The sequence below is a fragment of the Cucumis melo genome, chromosome 2 (assembly GCF_025177605.1).
Source record: "Cucumis melo cultivar AY chromosome 2, USDA_Cmelo_AY_1.0, whole genome shotgun sequence".
Classification (NCBI taxonomy): Eukaryota; Viridiplantae; Streptophyta; class Magnoliopsida; order Cucurbitales; family Cucurbitaceae; genus Cucumis; species Cucumis melo.
The window spans coordinates 2,396,255-2,419,225 of NC_066858.1; the positions used below are offsets into that span (position 1 = coordinate 2,396,255).

At 33.9% G+C, this 22,971-nt stretch overlaps 1 protein-coding gene across 2 annotated transcripts; it reads left to right on the plus strand.

The window, feature by feature from the left end:
• The first annotated feature begins 6,082 nt into the window (after nucleotides 1-6,082).
• On the plus strand, nucleotides 6,083-22,587 carry LOC103492348 (myosin-17-like). Of its 2 annotated transcripts, none has more exons than XM_008452676.3 (40): nucleotides 6,083-6,255; nucleotides 6,446-6,664; nucleotides 9,576-9,704; nucleotides 10,020-10,163; nucleotides 10,265-10,410; nucleotides 10,903-11,059; nucleotides 11,190-11,248; nucleotides 11,702-11,861; nucleotides 11,973-12,122; nucleotides 12,202-12,338; nucleotides 12,423-12,569; nucleotides 12,766-12,867; nucleotides 12,946-13,003; nucleotides 13,092-13,193; nucleotides 13,447-13,484; nucleotides 13,597-13,723; nucleotides 13,814-13,984; nucleotides 14,105-14,236; nucleotides 14,367-14,476; nucleotides 14,617-14,677; nucleotides 15,186-15,363; nucleotides 16,421-16,626; nucleotides 16,793-16,912; nucleotides 17,027-17,125; nucleotides 17,245-17,466; nucleotides 17,894-18,033; nucleotides 18,451-18,568; nucleotides 18,657-18,707; nucleotides 18,794-18,874; nucleotides 18,999-19,169; nucleotides 19,302-19,457; nucleotides 19,546-19,752; nucleotides 20,391-20,528; nucleotides 20,613-20,683; nucleotides 20,794-20,893; nucleotides 20,964-21,020; nucleotides 21,100-21,156; nucleotides 21,255-21,335; nucleotides 21,472-21,551; nucleotides 21,851-22,587. In XM_008452676.3, exons 2-40 carry the CDS (start codon nucleotides 6,662-6,664, stop codon nucleotides 21,972-21,974), a joined length of 4,590 nt encoding a protein of 1,529 aa, XP_008450898.1. In that variant the 5' UTR covers nucleotides 6,083-6,255; nucleotides 6,446-6,661; the 3' UTR covers nucleotides 21,975-22,587. The 2 variants fall into 2 exon arrangements, with proteins under 2 accessions (XP_008450898.1, XP_050937315.1); XM_051081358.1 differs by lacking the exon at nucleotides 6,083-6,255 and adding an exon at nucleotides 6,287-6,304.
• Nucleotides 22,588-22,971: the final 384 nt, after the last annotated feature.

The following is a 22,971-nucleotide window of genomic DNA, read 5'->3' on the forward strand; positions in this document are numbered from 1 at the left end:
TGAACAAAGATACTAATAGAAGTCTATCAATGTCTATTAAATAGATTGATAGATAAGGATAGAAGTGAATGTATATCATTGATAGAATATGAAAGTTTGTTATATTTTGTAAATATTTTGATTTATTACACTATATTTGAAAATGTCTCAATTTTTTTTAGAAATAATTATTTGATATTTAAAATTTGAAAATTAACAATTTCAAAAAGGATGCCATTGGTAGAAATGATTATTCTAGTTTAAAACGCCGCCATATAGTTATTTAAAATAAAAGTATAAAGTAAATCAAGAGACTTTTTAAACCTATTTATAAGAACGTAAGGATTAAAAAGATACATTTTCAAAATGCAGGGACCAATTGAATTTGTTTTTAACATATACTAAAGAGGTACATTTTTAAAATTCAATAACTAAATGCACATATTCTTCGAAACTTGAGAACTATAAAAGTAGTTTTCTCCCGTAAAATATTTTCAAAAACCCATTTAAAACAATTTTCTTCAAATAAAAAAAAAGTCATTAAAATTATAGATGTTTTATAATATTTGTTTTACCAATAAAAAAGGAACGGTTCGATTTTCTCAACTCACATGTTTCAAAAGAAAATTACATATATAAATTTTGATGTCGCCGATGTTTCTTCAAGCCCATATAGTTATTGAATGTTCATATTGCAATAACTAATATCATAGATTCTTAGACCAATGAGTGAGAAAACAAAATCCACATTCAAATCCTTAATATATTTTGTGTGGATTAATACCACTTTTCACACTTTGCTTGCAAATTTGGAATTGTGTAATATTCAAACAAATCAATTCAATCCAATTCAATTTAAATATTGCATGATTATATTTAATTCAGTTCATAACTCAACTACGTAACTACCCATTCAATATATAAACAAAATTATATTTGCACCCACCAAATTGAGTACTCAATTTGAATCTAGATAAAAATTGTCTGATAGATTCGAACTAAAAAAACTCTAGGAATCTAAGGTTTTTCTTTTCCTGCATTGATTCAACTTATAGTAGATATGTTTTGTTTAAAGTAACGTAGAGGCGGAGAATCGAACTTACATTCCTAAGACGAAGATTATGTCAACGATTGTTGAGCTAAATTCGTTTTGGCTCCTGCCATATGCATGTATTAGATTAAGAACAATAATAATATCTATTTAGAAAACAATCGGACAACAAAAACTTGAACACAACCAATGAAATAGAAAATAGAGTTGTTGTGGGACCCGAGTTTTATTAGAAGGGTTATTTTGGAAATAAGAAGCTAAGTAGAGGATTTTGAAGAAAGAAGGTTTTGTGAAATTAGGCGTTTGATGATTTTGACATTGAATTAAGACGACAAAAGGAGAAAGAGAAGGTGAAGCAAGATTAAGTAGGAGGTTTGAGGTTAAACACGAGCTAAAGTTAGGCGTTGAGAGGTAGAAAAATAATTTTCCTAATTGTACTTGATGGGCTACGTGTAAGAGTTTAAGTTAAGTATGTGGTTTGAAAAGTTATTAAACTTACACAAGTAACACTTTAAGTAGGAGCCGACAAATTTATGAAAATTTAAGGATGACTAATTTTAGAGAGGAGGAGGGTAAAGTTAAAATTCCTAAGAATTACTCCGTTGAAAAGAAGAAATACCACATGAGAAGAAAAGATATGAAATTAGTGTTTGTGAGTGATTTTCTCAAAGTGTTTTTAGATTTCTAAAGCTTTCTGACAGTAATGATTATAAAAGAATGATTTTAAAAAGAAATGTTATCTTATGTTAAATGATTACATTGAATGCTATGTTTGTTTGTAAACCATTAGTCGTATTTCTATTAATGAGATAACTATTACATGCACGAGGAGTAAAGGTAGCTATGTAGAAAAGAACTACATGGTGAAATGAAGCTGGCTAATGCATAAAAGGAGCGTATTGAACCTAGTGGCTTGAACAACAGGAAAAGAACCAATGAATTCTCCAAAGGATATTGTTGATGAAAAAGACAACACAGTAGTCTATACGTGGGAATGGTTTACAATCCTGGCGAAAGGAATGTGGGGGACTAGTGTGTGTTTATGATTTATCGAAATGAGGCGTTGATGCCTATTTGATGAAAAGTTTTAAACGCTTTGTATGCCAAAGTTTTCTAAAAGTATCACTCACTAAATTTTTGACTTATGTTTTAAGTTTTTCCTTATCAGGTGATTAGACGATGTTAAGGCCAAGTAAGGAAAGATACGATGGGTTACTATGCGTGGAAGCTGAGGAAGTGATCTAAGTGCTTTTACTTTGTAATTTCTATAATTAGAAAGATTTTTTGTATATAAATGCCTTGTACTAAAAGGACCGCATCTCATTTTTATGGGAGCTAGATAAGGCGTTTAAGTCTAATTGTTTAGCTCTTGTACTAAGGAAGCAATAAAAGTTATAGAATGCTTGGTTTAAGTAATAAGAAATGGTTAGTTTATCAGTAATATTTGAAGTGTAATAATTTTTCCGCTACTTGTTAACGTTTAAATTTAAGTTTAAGTAGAAGGACTTAAGTGAGCGTTGGAGTTTCAACTTGAGGTATCATGGCTGCCTAAGTCGCGTTGCGTAACACATAGCGAGGTTCAAATTGTGTACAGGACGGAGCGTGATAGCTGTATTCGGTGACAACTACATAAATTGGATTGTAATTTAAACAATTGTTTGAGATGTGTTTCATGATATATTTATAAATCATAAAACTAGTTGTAACAAAATATCAAGTTGAATATAAACCATGGTTAATTATTCTGTGCAAAATAGAACAAAACAACCAAAACAGCAAATCATAAGCAAAGAGTAGACTTCCCCATGAAAGGAATGTCTTCAAGCCAAACAACATAATAATCTTTTAGCATGGACAACTGAATCATGGGCAACAAAGTTGTTATTGCGGTTAACCAATAGAAAGCCAATAGCAAAAGTGCTGCAAAACAACAAAGATGAAAGTCACGAATATAATCAACAAACACTCGAGCCTCATTCTCATATCATAATTTTTCTACCAGCAGTAATTTCCAAACGATAAGTACCTCATCGTTGATTAATTTATGAACATGCTTAAGCATACGATTCACAACATTACAGATAATTTAAATTTAACTACAAATGAACTGAGTTCGTAACATGAAATACTATATTTATCAATGATTTTATTAATATACTTCCACAATATAAAATTTTCAAATTCGAACCGTAAATAGATTAAAAACATAACTTAAAAAACAAACCATGATTCCAAATTTTACTGTATTTGAATAAATTTAGAAAGCATAAAATAGACACGTCTTTTTACTTGACATAATATTTTAGGTAAGAAAAGTCCATTTGAGATTGAATAGATCGATGAAGAATGACCTAAATTTCTCCTTAAAAAGAATATTGGATAGGAGAATGTTTGTATGCAATAGGAAGAAAGGGAGAAAAAGAAAGAGACTTTAGAAGAAAAAAAATGTGACTAAAATTATTACCAACCATATCTTATACTTAACCTTCCCGAGTATCAAGGTGACAACCAATGATTATTAGGCATCACATTGGAGTGACGTCAAATATTCCCTTTCCATCCCAATTCCTTTCTATTTTAATTTGTCTTTCAAATAATTTAATTTTTCAAAAATATATTTTCAAATATTTAATTTATTTATAGATATAGCAAATTTTTAATTTTTTATTTATATTAAACTACGATAAATTTAAATAGATATCTGTCACTTTTTTGGGTCTATCACGAACTATCATCAGTATAAAGTAAGTTTTTGTTATATTTGTGAATATTTTCTAACAATTTTTTCAAAAGTTAAAACTGTAAATTTGGTTGAATTGCTCAAGAAAAGTTAGAATTTTGTTAAGTCTTATGGTTTGATAAACTATTATAAACGATCCTTACTATAGGGATTGTTTATGGACGAATTATCGTAAAATATAAATATAAAAATCCTAAAAGTTTTGTCAAATAAAAAATGGTTAAATTCTAACTTTCTAAAGTTGTAATCATGGGTTGACAAAAATTATGAACTTACTTAGTTCAAATGTTTTTATATTAATGCAATTTTTATAGACAATATATTTGATTTGTTACAATTCAACCATGTAAGTATAGGTAAAATTGAGTATGTTTTACGTAGATAATGCAGTGTTACTATATTAGAGGTCGGTGATTTGATCCCTTACCTATATTTTGATCGAAAAAAAACACATAAAATATGAAAAATTCAACATGGTTTTGAAAGAAATGCATTTACTTAGATATTTAATAATTACATCATCTGATTTCCATTGTAGTACATTGAAATATATCATACTTCTTTTACACCATCATCGCTATCCATCGAGATGAAATAGTAAAAATTTCACGTCTTATATTATTATTATTTGAGTTTTATAAATTATTATTATTTGAGTTTTATAAATTATGGATAAGGGGATTTGAATCATAAATCCCTTGATTTTTGTTACATGCAGATGTCAATTGAACTGAGTTGTTGTTGGATATAATATATTTATTACATTGAACCTAACGAAATATATTTGAATGTGTGCATTAAAATACAACATGTATCGCAGCCACACAAGTTGCTGAAGTACATTAAATATATGTATATTAGATGATAGAATGCTAATAGTTACAACACAATTAGATAAATATCTCTAAGCTCATAAATTAAAGTATACACATTTTCGTATACTGTATATTTAGGGTTTGTTTGGTCGAAACTTCAATGACGTGGAGTGAAATGTTATGAACTACTTCATGTTTGAGACTAAAATTGCTCTGGTGATTTCAACTATTATGATCTACAATTAGCAAAAATATTATTGTTTTAAATTTTATTTTATCATGGTGTTTACTATTGGTTACAATGTTTTTTTTGTTTCCTACGCATCATTTATTTTCCTATGTCCATACTAAAATAGTTTGCACCATAAACCGTCTTTATAAATATAGACTAAAATAATATACACCATACCATTATAACTTAACTATTATAATCTACTGACTATAATAACAAACCCAAAACCACAATATCGAGTGTGTTTGGCCAGGCCAATTGAGAAGTAGAAATTTGGAAGTATGAGTTGTGAATTTCACTCGTTATTTGGCCCAAGAAGTTGGTAAATCACATCACTAAAAACTATTAAAATATATTATACAACTTTTTGCATTATGGTCTCTAGGAATTCACAACTTCTTATTTTCGCTATTTTACTCCTTATCCCCAAATACCCATTAGAATTTCAGACTCCACTGATCCATGTGAAATGATTTAACACTGTACATCATGCAATTGAGTTATTAACAAAAACATAAAGATTCATACTCTTATAGTCATCACTTATGAGTTGGAATTATAAACAATTTATTTATTGTTAGTTTTTTTTTTTGTAGAAGTAAGTATTCTCACACTTACCCTACTCAAAATTTTCTCTATATCTCGTCAACGTTCAACTTTTTTTGTTTGTTTAATACACATTCAATATCGAACTTTGGTTACATTCCTAATATTTCCATCATCACATCCAAATTGCTATATTTATAAGGAAATAACCAACTATTGGTATTTGATTGATTGAAAATTTATTAAGGAAATAACTGTGCAATATAACAAGTAGGAGTGATTATCAATTAGTTGGAGTTGTTTTTCTTTGACAAAACCACCACCAAACTGATCATAGTCAGTTTAGTAAATACTTAAACCAACCTCGACATCAACGAGTAAAGTTAGTCGAACAGAATGGGTCAACAATTAAAAATACTTTTTCTATTATGCTCAGCCCTAGTAACAAGGGAAGGCATCAAGGAAGGTTATTGATAACTTGAGAGGGTAAAACGACTAATAGTTGGAAAGTAAAAGTAAAATAAAAAAATAGAATGGCAAATGTCGTAAATAAAAGTGAAGAAAGGGGCAAAGACCATAGGGCCCTTGATTAGCTCTCTAATGTCGGATTAAGAGCATAATTATGAGTAATTGAGACATACAGTATGTGGAGACCACGAATGTTGAACCAGCGCCAGCTGAGCTCTCACAATTTCACAACACAACCCCAACGAAAGTTATACCCAAAAATAAAAAACAACAAAATTTTTTAACTTTTAGAGAGAGAACTTAGAGAGAGACCCTCTTCACCAGAGAAGCTGCTTCAACCTTTTTTGCCTTCGTTTATAAACAATCTCATCTCAACTTTTCTACAGAGAGAAAGGAGGAAGAAGAAGAAGCTTTGAAAATAGGGGTAACTCACGAAAAAATTAGAAAGAAAACAAGGAAAAAACAACTTCCTTGTAGGCAGCTTTGTTTGGCTTTATTTTTTTCCTTCAAAGTTGCCAATTCAATCTTCTGTATTTCTTTTGTCAATATTTGGTCTTCCTGTTTCTTATCCATCAGCGGTTTCAATCCGATCTAACTCGGTTCCGTTTCTCTAGGATTAGTTTGCAGCTGAGGAAGATCTTTTGAGGGGTTTTTATTGATACCCTTTTGTGAACTTCAGCTTTGGTGGCGTTGTTTTTGGCTATTTCAGCTGTTGAAGCTTTGTGGGTACTTGTTTGTTTGCTCCGATCTGGGTCGCCGAGTCTTTTGTTCCTTTTGACTCTTTTCTTAATTGGATGAGTTAACGCGGAAGATCTCTGTTTACAATCACCATGGTAACTTCAATGGAATTTTTTATATTTGTTTTGTTTACATTGTAATTTGATGGATTTATTCGGCTCCATGACCATTTTGACTTCATTTCTTTGTATGTGGGTTGGATAGCTTGCTATATTTAGCTGTTCCGACAATTAAGTTGAATTTGGAATTTGAAGTCCTACTATTGGGTAGGATTTTCAATGGAATGTGGTTTTAACGCCATTTTTCTTCTTCATTTGAGCTCAAACTATATTGCCAATTCATGTTGGTCTTATTTCCATTTTTCCGGACCATGGGTAGCACCGGCGGGTTTAGTATAGGTTCGGGGGCTCAAGCCCCCTCAACTTTATCGTCCTTATGTAATATATATAAAGCAAACTAATTTATTTATAATACTTATCCGTAGCTTAGTGGTTACTTTGCCTATTAGCCCCATTTTCGACCCAATTTCATATCTCACTATGTAATTTATTTTATTATCCAGATTTTTCTTTTTTTTCCCAAATTACAACTCTTGATTTCCACCCAAGAAATAAAGCCCTGTCAATAAATTTTCTGGGTAGGAATGGTTGTAATTTTTATATGGAATACCTCTGGAAATAAACTGAACTGGAGAATGGAAGCAAGCCCAACCTGTTTATTAGCCAATTCGACCAAAGAAATTGTTGGTTCAGTGCATATTTAGATATTATACTTCAGATTGGCCTGTAGTTTCCTCCCTTGGTTCTATGTACAAACAGAGTTTCCCTTGTTAGGCGTTTGTTGGTGGATGACATGTACATGGAGTCATGCGTTTTACCCTTTAGTTTTTATTAGAAGGTGCATGCGCTTAAATACAGTCATTTTAAAGTTAGTAAGATACCAGTGGAAAAGTATGAATGATTGCACAAATGCTTATGAGAGGGAAACTTGAAAAAAAATTGTCGTGGTACTAGCATGGATATTTTTGAATTTAGTAAGGATTTATCATGGCAGTGAATCAAATAATAGTTTGTGTTTTGGTTGACTTCTAGCAATCATTTAGTTCTCTCCTCCTTGCCTTTTTATGTCAAATGATGGACAATCCGTCTAAGATACGGAGTAGGGGCGTAAATGGGTTGGGTTGGGTTGTGTTAGGGAGACTTTTTGGACCAACCCAAATTTTCGGTTGGTAAAATTGAGAACCCAAATAGTCCAAATAAAATCTTCAACCCAACCCAACCCAATCCTCAAAATCCGGGTTGGGTTGGGTTATGAGGTTATTTATTTATTTATTTTTAAGTATATTATTTATTAAGTTAAAATAAAATTTTCTACCACCAATTAACTAAAATTTCATAAAAGTCAAATGAAACTCAAATGTTAAATATCAAAATTCAACATATCTATTACAAACTTAAAAAAAACTTCATAATAATATGTATGAATTATAATATTTATAAGTTGTAATATATATTTTAATAATATAAAAAATTCGGATTGGGTTGGGTCACCCGGATTTTTAAAAAATGTATCCTGAACCCAACCCAAAGTAAAAACTAACCCAAACCAACCCTTACAATTTAGGTTGGGTAGTCCGGGATATTTGAACACTCCTAGTATGGAGTGATTGCTTTGGAGTTAAGTTCTTGAGGCATGAATTGATAATTGATTCATATCAGTTGATCTTGAGTAACGTAAGTACAATACTCTGTTAGTGGTCACAAATGGTTTTGAAACTTGGCCTTTTTGTTGTATAACCTATTCATTTTGTTAAGTTAGAATGTGTTCCAACTCTATAATATCATTTATCATCTACTACAATTGCTATTACAGTTCTTCCTGGTGATGTTTCTATTCATTATTATGATCGTCACCTGTATGCCCTGTTCTATCATTAAACTTATGATTACTTAGACATTTAGAGGGGGTTCTGCGGGATTGATCTTTTTTGTATGCTCTTCTGCAAAAAGAAGAAAGATTCCTTAGACATCACTCCTTGTTTCTTATGTAGTGTGAATGCATGTGTCATTCATAAGATTCATCAGAAGTATTGAAAAAGTGAAAAATTAGAAAAGAGGAGGAAATAGCCAAGAGAGGGTACTTCAGTTGGTATCTACTATCTCTCAAAGAAGCACTATAGTTGCAGCAAGAGTACTTTAAATGGAAGTGAGCAAATGAACAATATCCCAAAATTCTGACCAATCTTTCTCCCAATTCAAAGAAAATTCTTGAGTTCCCCTCTCCAAATTTTGAACATAGATAGACTACCCAAGACCTGAAGATTGTAACTAGTCAATGCTGTAAGGTAGCTAGTCAATGCACAAATTAAAATTTCTGTAGAAGCACCTAGCCATGCCAAACTCTTTGGATAACCTCGTGTCCCCTTTCAGTATACTGACGAGAAATAAATTTCTTCTATTTCCTGAATGCCCCCATTTCAATTGGAAAAATGAAGAACTTTCACTATACAACCAAATGTAGCAACCAAAAATCTGAGATATGAGAAGTCCCCTTGCTACTTCTAAATGTGTGTTAGAATCTAAGGATCTGCTGAGTCTCCTTGCTATCTTATAAATCCTTTGCACAAATATGGCACTGCATGCATATAACTTAAACTAGGAATTTGTTTTGAAATCGGTTAGGGGTGTTTCAGCTACCTATATCAAGAATCTACATAGAAACTCAAATTTTGTTTGGTATTCCAGTCTTCCGTATGGCTCCAAGCCATTGGTTTGTCAAGAATGCATTTGAATTCTTTGCATTTATAGTCTAGTTCTCCTTTTCTGTGTATTCCTTTCGTGAAATCCATCTTATTCAGTTTCATGCTCCATATAGTTCTGTTGATTATATTTGGATGAAGTAAAAATTTATGTTTAATATAGTTTTTTGAATTGCGTATGTTTATTGAATTGCATGTTACTAATCTTGGAACACTAACACTTCCTTTTGCTGCTTCTCTTTAAATAGAGTGGACCAGTTAACATCATTGTAGGTTCGCATGTCTGGATCGAAGATCCAAAACTAGCTTGGATTGACGGTGAAGTTTTCCGCATCAATGGCGAGGAAGTTCATGTTCGGACTACCAATGGGAAAACAGTGAGTCAGGCACTCAGCATATGAATCATTTCCATGCCAGTGTGTCTTTTCAGATGATGCATGCCATGAATTAAAATTTTAGTTTCAATATTAAATTTAATGAATAATAGTTAATCTCATCTGCGGCATCTTACCAGGAAGTTTAAACGTGAATAGACGACCATTGACTTATATGCATTTGATCTGTTCTCCATTACTTTTCCTCGACATGATGATTTCCTAGATAAAATAATAAATGATTTTGATGCATCGTAGTCAGTAGTCACACTAGTACCATTGAACTGAATCCAACTGATACTTGACTATTAATTGCAGGCTGTTGCCAATATATCAAAGATATTCCCCAAGGATACTGAAGCACCTGCTGCAGGTGTCGATGACATGACAAAGCTTTCATACTTGCATGAGCCTGGAGTTCTGAGCAACTTGGCAACCAGATATGAACTCAATGAAATATATGTAGGAAACTGTAATCTTTTCTTCTTGTGCATGCAGTAAGAATACTTTCAGATGTTAGATATTTGAATTAATTGCATATTATACCTCTGACTTCCCTGCAGACATACACTGGAAATATACTTATTGCAATAAATCCATTCCAAAGGCTACCTCATCTTTATGATACTCACATGATGGAGCAATACAAAGGAGCTGGATTTGGAGAACTGAGTCCTCATGTCTTTGCAGTTGCTGAAGTGGCATACAGGTAATCTTTGGAGGGGGAGGGAGGTGGGATAACAGGAAGACATGATTTATTTTAATTTTTGAGTAGGTTAAGTAACAATTCAATAGATTTGGTATTCTTTAGGCTTTGGTTGTTGCAAGGCCTATGATTTCTTGGTCTAGTTGTACTTTAGTGGGCAGACTAGTGCTGCCATGTAAGTATTTCACGCTGTCATTCTTTATAAACCACGACACCACGTTAAGTTGAATTGAAAAAAAGAGCAAAAGAATGAAATTTGGACAAAAACTTCTGTTCATTCGTAAAGCTATTATTAACACATACACATCTTATGTTCTTTAATGTCTTGTAAAAGTCGTCATATTTATGGAATGTAATTCTTGGTATATGTTAGCAAGGTTTTTTAAGTTAAACATTTGATCGTGCAGGAGAATTTTTTTATTTAGAGTAAAAATGCTGTTAACCATGTGTTTCCTCTGCCATTTTGGCTTCACTAGCTTCTTCTATCCATTACAGAGCAATGATTAATGAAGGAAAAAGCAATTCAATTCTAGTTAGTGGAGAAAGTGGTGCTGGTAAGACTGAGACCACGAAGATGCTCATGCGGTATCTTGCATACCTTGGAGGTCGGTCTGGAGTGGAAGGGCGAACTGTTGAACAACAAGTCCTAGAAGTATGATAAGGATCTTTTTATTATAATTTTAAGCATGCCAAAGTTTATATTTACTATGCAGTATAGAGATCTACTTGCATTCCATAACTCAAGCCTGTGATGATTATTATTCCTTTTCATTTCCTCCCAGTCCAATCCAGTCCTTGAAGCATTTGGCAATGCAAAAACTGTTAGGAACAACAATTCAAGGTGAGTGGTTCTAAACGGAAAAATGTGTTTGAATCTATTGAGTTGGATGTAAAGTTAAGATGTGGTCTTGCTGAGAAAACAAATAGGAATATCACGAGAAATAATTATCTTCACAGATGATAGCAAATTAATTTTGGGACCTCTATGAAATCATTCACTTTTCAATTCTCACATTTGGTTTCTAGCAAGGTTCATGTTCATGATATATGAAATTATAATTGTCTACTTCTCACAAGTCCAATGATTTGTGAGAAAAGGAAAACAAAACTTTATAATCATTCCAATGATTATTGGTAGTTGGTTTTAACCAAGCCTTGAAACTCCATATATCTTCACTGCTTCATTATCACTGAATGTTCTCATGCAAGGGACAAATGCTCTTAAATGCTAGCTACTTAATTAACTTGCTCAAGAAGTTTATCCGATAGTTGGTAATTGTGGTTTGAAATGCAGTCGTTTTGGTAAATTTGTTGAGATCCAATTTGATAAGAGTGGGAGAATATCTGGGGCAGCTGTCCGAACTTATTTGCTTGAAAGGTCTCGAGTATGTCAGATCTCGGATCCTGAGAGAAATTATCATTGCTTTTACCTTCTCTGTGCAGCTCCTCCTGAGGTACAATTATCAACTTTAAAATTGTAAATCATTCACATATAATGGACTGATTTGTTAGTAGTGATGGTAGCTTATATACCTGATTCTAATCAATGCATTGACAAAAATCAGGAAAGGGAGAAGTATAAGTTAGCAGACCCTAAATCGTTCCACTACTTAAATCAATCTAAATGCTTTGAGTTGGATGGAGTGAACGATGCCCATGAATATCTTGCAACCAGAAGGGCTATGGATGTAGTTGGAATCAGCGAGGAGGAGCAGGTTGATTTTCAGTAATTTTTTGTGTTGTTGTGGTGCATCATGTTGCGTCAGAATTTTGATAACGAGTAATTCATTTCAGGAAGCAATTTTTAGGGTTGTAGCTGCAATTTTACATCTTGGAAATATCGAATTTGCAAAGGGAGAGGAGATAGATTCTTCAGTCATTAAGGATGACAAATCCAGATTCCATCTTAATACTACTGCCGAACTGCTTAAGTATGTTTTCTGAAGCTTCTACTTAAGTTGATTTAGTCATTATTAATACTTCAAAAGCTATCAATTTCTAAATGTTTAATTTAGGTGTGATGCAAAGAGTTTGGAAGACGCACTGATTCAACGTGTCATGGTAACGCCAGAAGAGGTTATAACTCGAACTCTTGATCCTGTGGCTGCTGTGGGTAGTAGGGATGCCTTGGCTAAAACAATTTATTCACGACTCTTTGATTGGTAATGTCTCTTGTCTCGAGGTTTGGTTTGAATCCTTGGGTCCTTCCTTCCTCTTACACATTTTTTTCTGCCTCGTTTCTTATTCTCTGTCTATTCTTTAGTCCATATGGACGATCGGTCAACCTAGAAAGATCTTTCAAAGTTTTTCTGTAAATGTATTAAATGCTTCTTCATTCTTTGTGAACCTTTCCTGTAGGCTTGTGGAGAAGATCAACAATTCAATTGGGCAAGACCCAAATTCTAAATCATTGATTGGAGTTTTGGATATTTATGGATTTGAGAGTTTTAAATTCAACAGGTAATGGTCACAAGCGAATTCTTGAGTTAAATCATATATATTTACTAGCCATTGATTAATATTTTTTTTATTTAATAGTTTTGAACAGTTCTGCATCAATTTCACAAATGAAAAACTGCAGCAACATTTCAATCAGGTTGGTTGACTTGGATCTGTAAGCTTCACTTTAAGACAATTTTTACTTACTAGCCTGATTGAAGTTCTGGTTGATTGTGTATATGCAGCATGTTTTCAAAATGGAGCAGGAGGAATATACCAAAGAGCAAATCAATTGGAGTTATATTGAGTTTGTTGATAACCAGGACGTGTTGGATCTGATTGAAAAGGTTTTGAGCTCTTCTTCCCCCACCCACCCCACTGTTATTTATCATTTTGCAGCTATTCTGATCATGCATCTCAGATCTTAATATTTATGCGAACTTATGTTTTGATGTGAACGAGATTTTTAATAAAGCACTCATTTTAGTCGGCATTGACGTTTTTGTGGTGTTTGCATCCAGTTAAGGGAATAAAGCACTCATCTCTTTTATTTGCCAAGTACAAGATTTAAGTAATTAAAATATAGTTCTTTATTCACAGAAACCGGGAGGAATTATTGCACTTCTGGACGAGGCCTGGTATGGCAGCTAATATTTGATCAGTATAACTTTTCAATGTTTCATTTACTCAAAATATTTTTGATTCTTCCTTCCATTCTCACGTTCCTTTTTTATTTTTTGCTCCAATCAGCATGTTTCCTAAATCTACACATGAAACATTTGCTCAGAAGTTATACCAGACTTTCAAGAACAACAAGCGCTTCATTAAGCCTAAGCTATCGCGTACTAGTTTTACAATATCTCATTATGCTGGAGAGGTGAAATATATTAAGCTTGTTTCTTAGTTTCTTATGCTCCAGGCTCAAATGCACCCCCTCTCAATTTTTTCTTTAAAAAAACTGCTTCAGGTGACTTATTTGGCAGATCTATTTTTGGACAAAAACAAAGACTATGTGGTAGCAGAACATCAGGCCCTCTTAACAGCTTCAAAATGCTCCTTTGCGAGAGCTTTATTTCCTCCTCAACCAGAGGAAACAGCAAAATCCTCAAAATTTTCTTCCATTGGTTCACGTTTTAAAGTAAGTTTTTCTTCTTTATTTTAATATTTTTTTTCCTTTTCTAACTTGAAATTCATGTTATGTTGTGGGTTAGGTATAGTTTGACAAAGTATTAATGCTTTCACTTTCTTAATTACGCAGTTACAACTTCAATCCTTAATGGAGACCTTAAATTCAACAGAACCTCACTACATCAGATGTGTAAAGCCAAATAATGTTCTCAAGCCTGCTATTTTTGAGAATTCAAATGTTATCCAGCAATTGCGTTGTGGTGTGAGTATACAGTGTCGAATTGGCTTTGTTGTGCACCTATACTATATCTGGTCTTATCATTTCATAAAAATTAGCAATGGTTTATCATAGCCTTTTTGTTAAGTTTATGTGGTTATTCCATACAATTTAGGGTGTCCTCGAAGCAATTAGGATCAGCTGTGCTGGATATCCTACCAGAAGAACATTTTATGAGTTCCTCCTACGTTTTGGGGTTCTTGCACCAGAAGTTCTGGATGGAAAGTAAGTTAACTTACCGCCCTATGTAACATATTTCTCTCTTAACAAAATTAAAGAAAAATGAGGGGTTGAAATAGGAGAGGAGAGACAAGTTTAAGTATTCTTTGTGCCCTGGCAGTCTGATATTACTACCATATGTGCAGCTATGACGACAAGGTAGCCTGCCAGATGATCTTGGATAAAATGGGTCTGAAAGGTTATCAGGTGATTTCATTATTGCTGTAAACTTGTATTTTTTAAGGTCCTTGGCCATTGCTCTGGTTGGATTTGAAGCCCATATCTCCAACACTACACCACACCCCCATACCTTTTATGAGATTACTTCTTGAAATCCAATGGGATTGATAGATTAAAGCAGTTGATTCAAATTATTTTGATAGCTACAAATGCTCACATCTTTTGCTTATTTCAAATGATTGCTTCATTAATCAATCCCTCTTGCTGCAGCTGTTATGAGTTTTAGTTGGGTGATTGTTGAGTGGGGTTTGTTAATGTGCAATACGGAAAACCTCTTTCTTGTATTGTGTTTAACATTACATACTTTTTCTCAAACTTTGAGTCTAATGTCTAAGGTCCCAGATGCCTTCATTGGGATTGATAATTGTACTTGTTTGATAATCATGATCTCACTTGAAAGCTCCTGAATGCGTTCTAGTTTCTGAAGGTTTTGCGTATCTCCAAGATTAATTTATCGGTTCACTTGGTTGGGCAGATTGGTAAGACAAAAATATTCCTGAGGGCTGGGCAGATGGCTTCTCTGGATGCAAAGAGAACAGAGGTGCTTAGCAACGCTGCCAGAACTATTCAGATGCAAATTAGAACGTTTATTGCACGCAAGGAGTTTGTTGCATTACGTAAAGCTGCTATACATGTGCAATCATTTTCTCGAGGTACTTTCTTGGACTGTCTCAGAAATACCGCATGCTCATTTCTTCTGTCTTTTTTTATTTTTAAAATATTTTTTAACATAGCAAGAAATCATGAAATTGTTATGAGTCCGTAGAGACATGATGAAACATTTGGCTTACATCATTCACGGTCTCAGAATCTCATGTTCTCATTTTTATAAATTGTTTGATCACTTGTTACCTGTGTTCCTAGAAGTATGCGTATTGCGGTTGTCTGGAGTCTTAAGATATCTATGTTGGGATGTAATTGGGTTCTTGTTTTGTATTATTGTGATATTTTGTTTTTGTGTTGTGAAAAATGAGAGTCCGAATCACTTTTTGGTTAATTGCTCCTCTTCCGGAAGTTCTTGGGAGAAACTCTTGTTGATCTTCTGCCTTAGTTCATGATGCCTTCCTTTTCAGATAAGTTCTTTCAGATTGACCTCACTTTTTCCATGAAGAACTGCTATTCTTCTGTGGCCGAGTTTATGCACGACGGTAGGGGAAATGTTGGAAGATGTTTGTGAGAAGGAGTTGATCTAATGTTCCTTGATGGGACTTCCCCATTTGATAATTGTGGTTTGCTAGAAGGAGATAGTCCAATAGATCTCTAACCCTTTCAAGGGCCGTGTATCTAGCTATATATATACTTTTTGGGATAGTGTAACCATTCATTGATATATCAAAGTACGATACTAGAGAAGGTCATATTAAGAGATTATTACAAAAAAACACCTCCACTGATTAGTAAGGGTGTTAAGATTATAGTTACAATGAGGAGATAACTTGCTCCAAGTGATAGTAAAAAAGTGGATTCAATAAAGAAGTTGTTCCATTAAGATTATGATTATTAGTATACTTGTTTGTTTCCTACATCAAAAAGAAGTCGCTTTATTATCTCAAAGATTTTTTTTTTAAAAAAAGTCACCTTCTTCGATCTGAAAAGTTATATTTTCCCTCTCACTGTAAAAACATTAATTAATCCCCTTGGTTTGAGATTTATGAAGTTAGTTTTTTCCTATTAAAAATCTAATGTGTGTTTGTTTCAAATTATGATTAGGTGTTTTGGCTCGAAAACTATTTGAGCAGTTGCGACGGGAAGCAGCAGCTTTAAAGATCCAGAAGTGTTTCAAGCGATATATTGCCAGGAAATCATACTTAGATTTGCTCTCATCTGCAATCAAATTGCAAACAGGTTTAAGGGCAATGAAGGCTCGTGATGAATTCAGATTCAGAAAGCGTACCAAGGCAGCAATTATCATTCAGGTGCTGTTTCTTGTTTGTTTTAGAGTAATTATATGAACATATAAAATCTAAAACATCTAAGATTTGTAATTGAGAACTATGTTCATTCTGCAACATTAAGTTTATCAAATCAGTTTGTAGTACCTAGGTGTTGATCGGATTCTGATTTCTTTTGGTTGACTTGCAGGCACGTTTGCGTTGTCACATGGCGCATTCTTACTATACGAGACTCCAAAAGGCTGCACTATACACACAGTGTGGTTGGAGGCGACGAGTTGCACGGAAGGAGCTAAGAAAACTGAAAATGGTTCAAATACACTGTTTATTCTGACTTTGTTTTATATTTAAGACAACTTTTGAATCAAAGGAAGTTGTGGGAGGAATAAATCAAGGCACTCATATATGCTTTCTGTGCACTTAGGCTGCAAGGGAAACTGGTGCACTCAAAGAAGCAAAAGACAAATTAGAAAAACGTGTAGAAGAACTCACCTGGCGCTTACAACTTGAGAAGCGGATGAGGGTATTTTCTTGATTACTTTCTTTCGTTCAATGTAATGTGTGGATCTGAGTTGGGGAAACAAAATGCTCTACATTGTTCTGCAGAAATTGATATATTTCTTTTTCCCTACTGAATTGTAGACTGATCTGGAAGAGGAGAAAGCCCAAGAAATTGCCAAATTACAAGATACTTTACATAGCATGCAATTACAAGTTGAAGAAGCAAATGCTCAAGTTATCAAAGAGCGAGAGGCTGCTCAGAAAGCTATTGAAGAAGCACCTCCAGTTGTCAAGGAAACTCCAGTTTTTGTCGAGGACACTGAAAAAATCAATTCCTTAATGGCTGAGGTGGAGAGTCTGAAGGTAGGTTTCAACCATTTAGCCAATCTATACATTTTACTCGAGTTGCAAGTCTATATAATGCATGTAGGCAGGAATAACAAGGCCAAAGTATTGGAGAATAATCTGCATGAAAACCTTTTCATGCCCTCTAAGTATATCTTTTCAACAAAATAGCTCTAACTATTCTTGATTGCTAGAGGAAAATCTAAAATGAATTTGGATTGTGAAATTGGCCATTCTTTAATAGATTTGAAGCTAAAAAGTAATGGTTGTCCTGGTTTAGCAAATATTTTTTTTGGCAATAAGGGGGATCAGAGGGTCTGGGGTTGGTCATTGATTATTGGTAAATTTCTCTGTATTTCTTGCTGTTCTTTATGGTCGCCAAATGGTAAAGCTTCTCACGTTTTTTCTTAAATCATGAGAATGATCTAACCCCAGAGATTTACAGGCTTCGCTGCTCTCAGAGAAAACGTCGGCTGAAGAAGCTAGAAAAGCTTGTACTGATGCTGAAGCCAAAAATGTGGAGCTGACTAAAAGACTTCAAGATGCAGAACAGAAGGTGGATCAGCTTCAGGAGTCGGTCCAGAGGTTCGTAAGAGTGGTTAAATCTTTGTGTCGGTTGTTTATTTTTCATCAAATTGAATTTCTTCAAGTTATTGTGCTACTTTAATATAGCTGGCTCGACCTATTCCTTTCTCTGGGGGTGTCAAGTTCAGATTATGTTATTTCTTCTCTTGAATTTGTTGGATCTTCTGACAACATTTCTTATCACACCGTTGAAGATTATACCAATCTTTGTAATTTTGGTTCAGTTTTTTTTATTGTCTCAATGATTCCCTCTTGTGTCTAATTGTTTCTTGAACAATTATATTTTCGTTCCATTTTCTTTCATGCGTGCCCGTTGTTTGAAAAATTCAAGTTTCTTGCTTGCTTAAAAGTTTTGTAAGTCAGGTTACAAATACATGCTTTGAAAGTCAATAAATGAAACTTTATTCTCTGCATTAGGCTTGAAGAGAAGCTTTCAAATTCAGAATCGGAGAACCAGGTACTTCGTCAACAAGCCCTGACGATGTCGCCAACAGGAAAAGCTTTATCTGCAAGACCCAAGTCAATGATTATTCAGGTATAGTGTGATATTCATATGATACTCTGGTCTTTTAAATAAAATATTATTTCTGAGAAATCCCACCAAATTTTTGTTGAAATTTCAGAGGACACCAGAGAACGGAAATATTCCACATGGAGAGGCCAAAGTATCATTGGTAAGGAAAATTAACTTTTATAGAACAAAAGAACATTTCTAGTATAGAGAAATTTTATATCTTAAATTCTACATTCAATGTATCAGGATACAACTCTTGCATTATCAACTGTACGTGAGCCCGAATCAGAGGAAAAACCACAGAAATCACTTAATGAGAAACAGCAGGTAAGAAAGGCATCTCACTGTAATTTAGACGAAGCAGAAAAAACTGGGAGCTTTATGCAAACTTGATTCTCCTTTGTGTTTGAGAGTAACTTGTCTGTCTTTTGTGATGCATTATGATGTTCAGGAGAACCAGGATCTGCTAGTGAAGTGCATATCTCAAGATTTGGGATTTTCTGGAGGCAAACCAGTTGCTGCTTGTGTCATCTATAAATGTCTTCTTCACTGGAGGTCGTTTGAAGTTGAAAGAACTGGCATATTTGATCGAATCATTCAAACAATAGCTTCATCCATAGAGGTGAGATGCTGTGTTTGCTTCTGCAACTGGTACATTAAGTTGCCAGTTTGTATTAGTAGTTCTTTCCGGTGATGGAAATAAATGAATGTCATCTACATATTATTGACACTTGTGGCTTTAACTCTACTGAAGGTCCCGGACAACAATGATGTATTAACTTATTGGTTATCTAATACATCCACTTTATTGTTGCTGCTTCAACACACTCTCAAAGCTAGTGGAGCTGCTAGCTTGACTCCTCAAAGGAGGAGAACTACTTCAGCTTCTCTTTTTGGAAGGATGTCTCAAGTATGACTCTAACTATGTTCCTTCAGGCCTTTATGTTTTATTGTTATTTCTTCTTAATCGTCTTTCTTGTCCTCACTGCACCTTATAGGGATTAAGGGCATCTCCACAAAGTGGTGGACTATCGTTTCTTAATGGTCGGGGGCTTGGTAGATTGGACGATTTTCGGCAGGTTGAGGCAAAGTATCCAGCACTGTTGTTTAAGCAGCAGCTTACAGCATTTTTGGAGAAAATATATGGAATGATAAGAGACAACTTGAAGAAAGAGATCTCGCCCTTACTTGGACTATGTATTCAGGTAATTGTCAAATCTTATCGTTCTTCTAACTGTTTATAAAAAGTGTTGGAATGCCTTGAATCCCTTATATGACGCTCCAGATGACTAAGCACGGGTCTCGCTTGTCCCTAGGGTTTAAAGGAATACATTATATAAACTCTAACTTTATTGATGCCTCTAAATTTGTAGTCCGATATTGTCTCTCTAATAATAAATTGCTTTCTCTTTTGTCGTGGACATAACTAACTTTTTGTTAGTAAACCATGTAAATTTCAGTTTGGTTTCTTTACTCTTTATGTTTTGTTTGTTGATTTTATAATAAAAAGATGAAAGAAACTTCAAACTACTGTCATAACGTTATGTTAACAAGCGAAGCTCCTTTTGTTATCATATCTTCAAAGATTACTTCTTTCATGGTTATGGTTCTTTGGAGCAATTTTGTTTCCTTTCCCAACATTTCATTTGTATCGACTGTTTTTTCAGTTGCTGTTTTGATTGTTTTTCCGTCTTATTTGGAGTTTGTTAAACTCTTGGTTCTCATTTAGTCTCATTTCATTATATTAATGAACTAGCTCGTTTCTTGTTTTAAAAAAAGTTATCAATGATGAGACTTTCCTCCTAAGTAGTGAGAACTAAGCAGCTACATTTAATTCAATTAGGCTCCTCGGACATCCCGGGCAAGCTTAGTGAAAGGACGCTCCCAAGCAAATGCCATGGCTCAGCAAGCCTTGATTGCACATTGGCAAAGCATTGTGAAAAGCTTAAACAATTATTTGAAGATCATGAAAGCAAACTATGTGAGTTCTGAGTTTAGCGTTATATACTAATAATTCATCATCTTTATAGCAAGTAGAACTGTGATCTTACGCCGGTTTTGACAGGTTCCTCCATTCTTGGTCCGTAAAATTTTCACTCAGATATTCTCATTTATTAATGTCCAACTATTTAACAGGTAGTTATTCAACCTCAACATTTTGTAATTGGATTGGCTATCTTTCAGGCCAGTTAAATTTTCTATTTTCACATCAGAAAGTTTAAGGCGTCAATTAATTCTTTTTGCAGCCTTCTTTTGCGACGCGAGTGTTGTTCATTCAGCAATGGCGAGTATGTGAAAGCTGGCTTGTCTGAATTGGAACAGTGGTGTTCGGGAGCAACCGAGGAAGTAAGTAATCACAAAGCGAAATTGATTTCAATAATTTATGTGCCCTTTCTAACGCCCTTCTCCTGTACAGTATGCAGGGTCTGCCTGGGATGAGTTAAAGCACATTAGGCAGGCTGTTGGATTCCTTGTATGTTTATTTAAATAAATCTCAATTCTTCAATAATCTACAATTTTGCCAAATTTATTTGAACTCTTTTCCTTTTCAGGTTATTCATCAAAAGCCCAAAAAGACATTGAATGAGATAACAAAAGACCTATGTCCTGTTAGTGCTTTGCTTCCCTTTTCTCTTGTTTTCAAATTATTTCAGCCTTGACTTTCATTGCTTACATATTTTCCATATGTTTATACACTGCTTCTCAGGTGCTTAGCATACAACAGTTATATAGGATCAGTACAATGTACTGGGATGACAAATATGGCACGCATAGTGTATCTTCAGAAGTATGTTAACTTGATGGAATTGGTTCTAATCAGTTCTCTCTTAGCTTTTGAATTACCGCTTTTTCGAATACTACCGATTCTCAGATCGCTGTACCTCAAAATTCTCTTTATTCTGACACCCTTCTTCATAGTGCAGGTTATTTCGAGTATGCGAATTTTGATGACTGAAGACTCCAACAATGCTATCAGCTCATTCCTGTTAGATGATGACTCTAGGTACAATCTTCATTCAAATTGCCACTCCCATTTAATCTCTATGGTCTGATAAGTTTCTTTATTATCAGTGTTTTAAAAAGCTCACCCAGATTAAAAAAGAAAAAATTCTGAGCCTAAATACAAGTCTTCTTGTGTTTGCTTTCTCATTTTTATGTTGCACTTTTATGTATGGTGCAACTCACAGGAAAAGGCCCATATTCTTTACGTTTTGCACTTAAGACCCAGAAGATTGTTGCCCTTTATCGTGCCTTGGGATTACAGAAATGCTGATTGTTATGATCGCTTTTTTGTTAATGCAGTATACCATTTTCTGTGGACGATATCTCCAAATCCATGAAACAAGTAGATGTAACAGATATAGATCCTCCACCGCTGATACGAGAAAACTCTGGGTTTGGGTTTTTGCTTCAACGTGCAGAGTAGTGCCCTATGTGTTCATGGATCATGGCTTATGAGGGTGAAAATCTTGTCTCTGCACTAGGAAGACAAACTGCAGGTCAAGTCTCTGTGCATATACTTAATTGTTTTGTCACCATTCCATGTGTATAGTTATATTAAATTCCATCCTCCCAGCGACCGAGTTCGAATGGTCATCTTGGTTGAATTCGTTTCGCCTCTCGTGTTATATCAACACTGGGAGGGTCTTCGTCCAGATTCAAAGGCATGTCACTGAGCGTGATCATGTGCTTCATGGATCGAACAAAGAAGTCTAGAAAACGATCACCGTTGCAGTGGTCTTTCTTATATTCATTTGGTTTTTTCTCCTAAGGTTCTTATAGTCTTTGGGTGTATGGCTGTTTTTTAGGCCTCTTTTTTGGGTTAGATTGTGGAAGCAATTTGTATTTAGTGTGATGTAATTTTTTATTTTTTTTAAGAAATAGGAACAAAAATGATAATGCATCTCTTCATTGTATTTTTTTTTCTCTTCTCATTTTCCTTTTTTGGGGTTTTTAGTACAGTATTATTTTGTGATATTGTTGCTCATATGTCTTAGAACTTTTAGGCACCATGAATAAAAAGCTAGCAATTATTACCATATTATTATTCAAATGATTTGAGGTTAATTTGTTTCCATTTAACAACCATTTTTTATATGGTTTTGCTATTAGAAGATGATAATTTCAGTGGAGTGATATCAGAAGAAACGTAATAAAGCAATGGTTATCTGAAAAAGTAGTTTCCATTTGATTATGTTTGTAAATAGTTAGGTCTGCTTTCAAATCCATAATCAAAGAATGCGATGAGCAAATGGCGTAGTTTGATCGTCTTTAAAATTTACATGTGATTCATTAGTCGATATCAATATGAATATGAATTATGAACAAGTCAGATATCGTTAGGAATTATGAATGAGTTTGTGATTGCAGTCCATTTTGCAATTACATCATTTTTAAATTACAAAGTTTTTCTAAATTTTAAG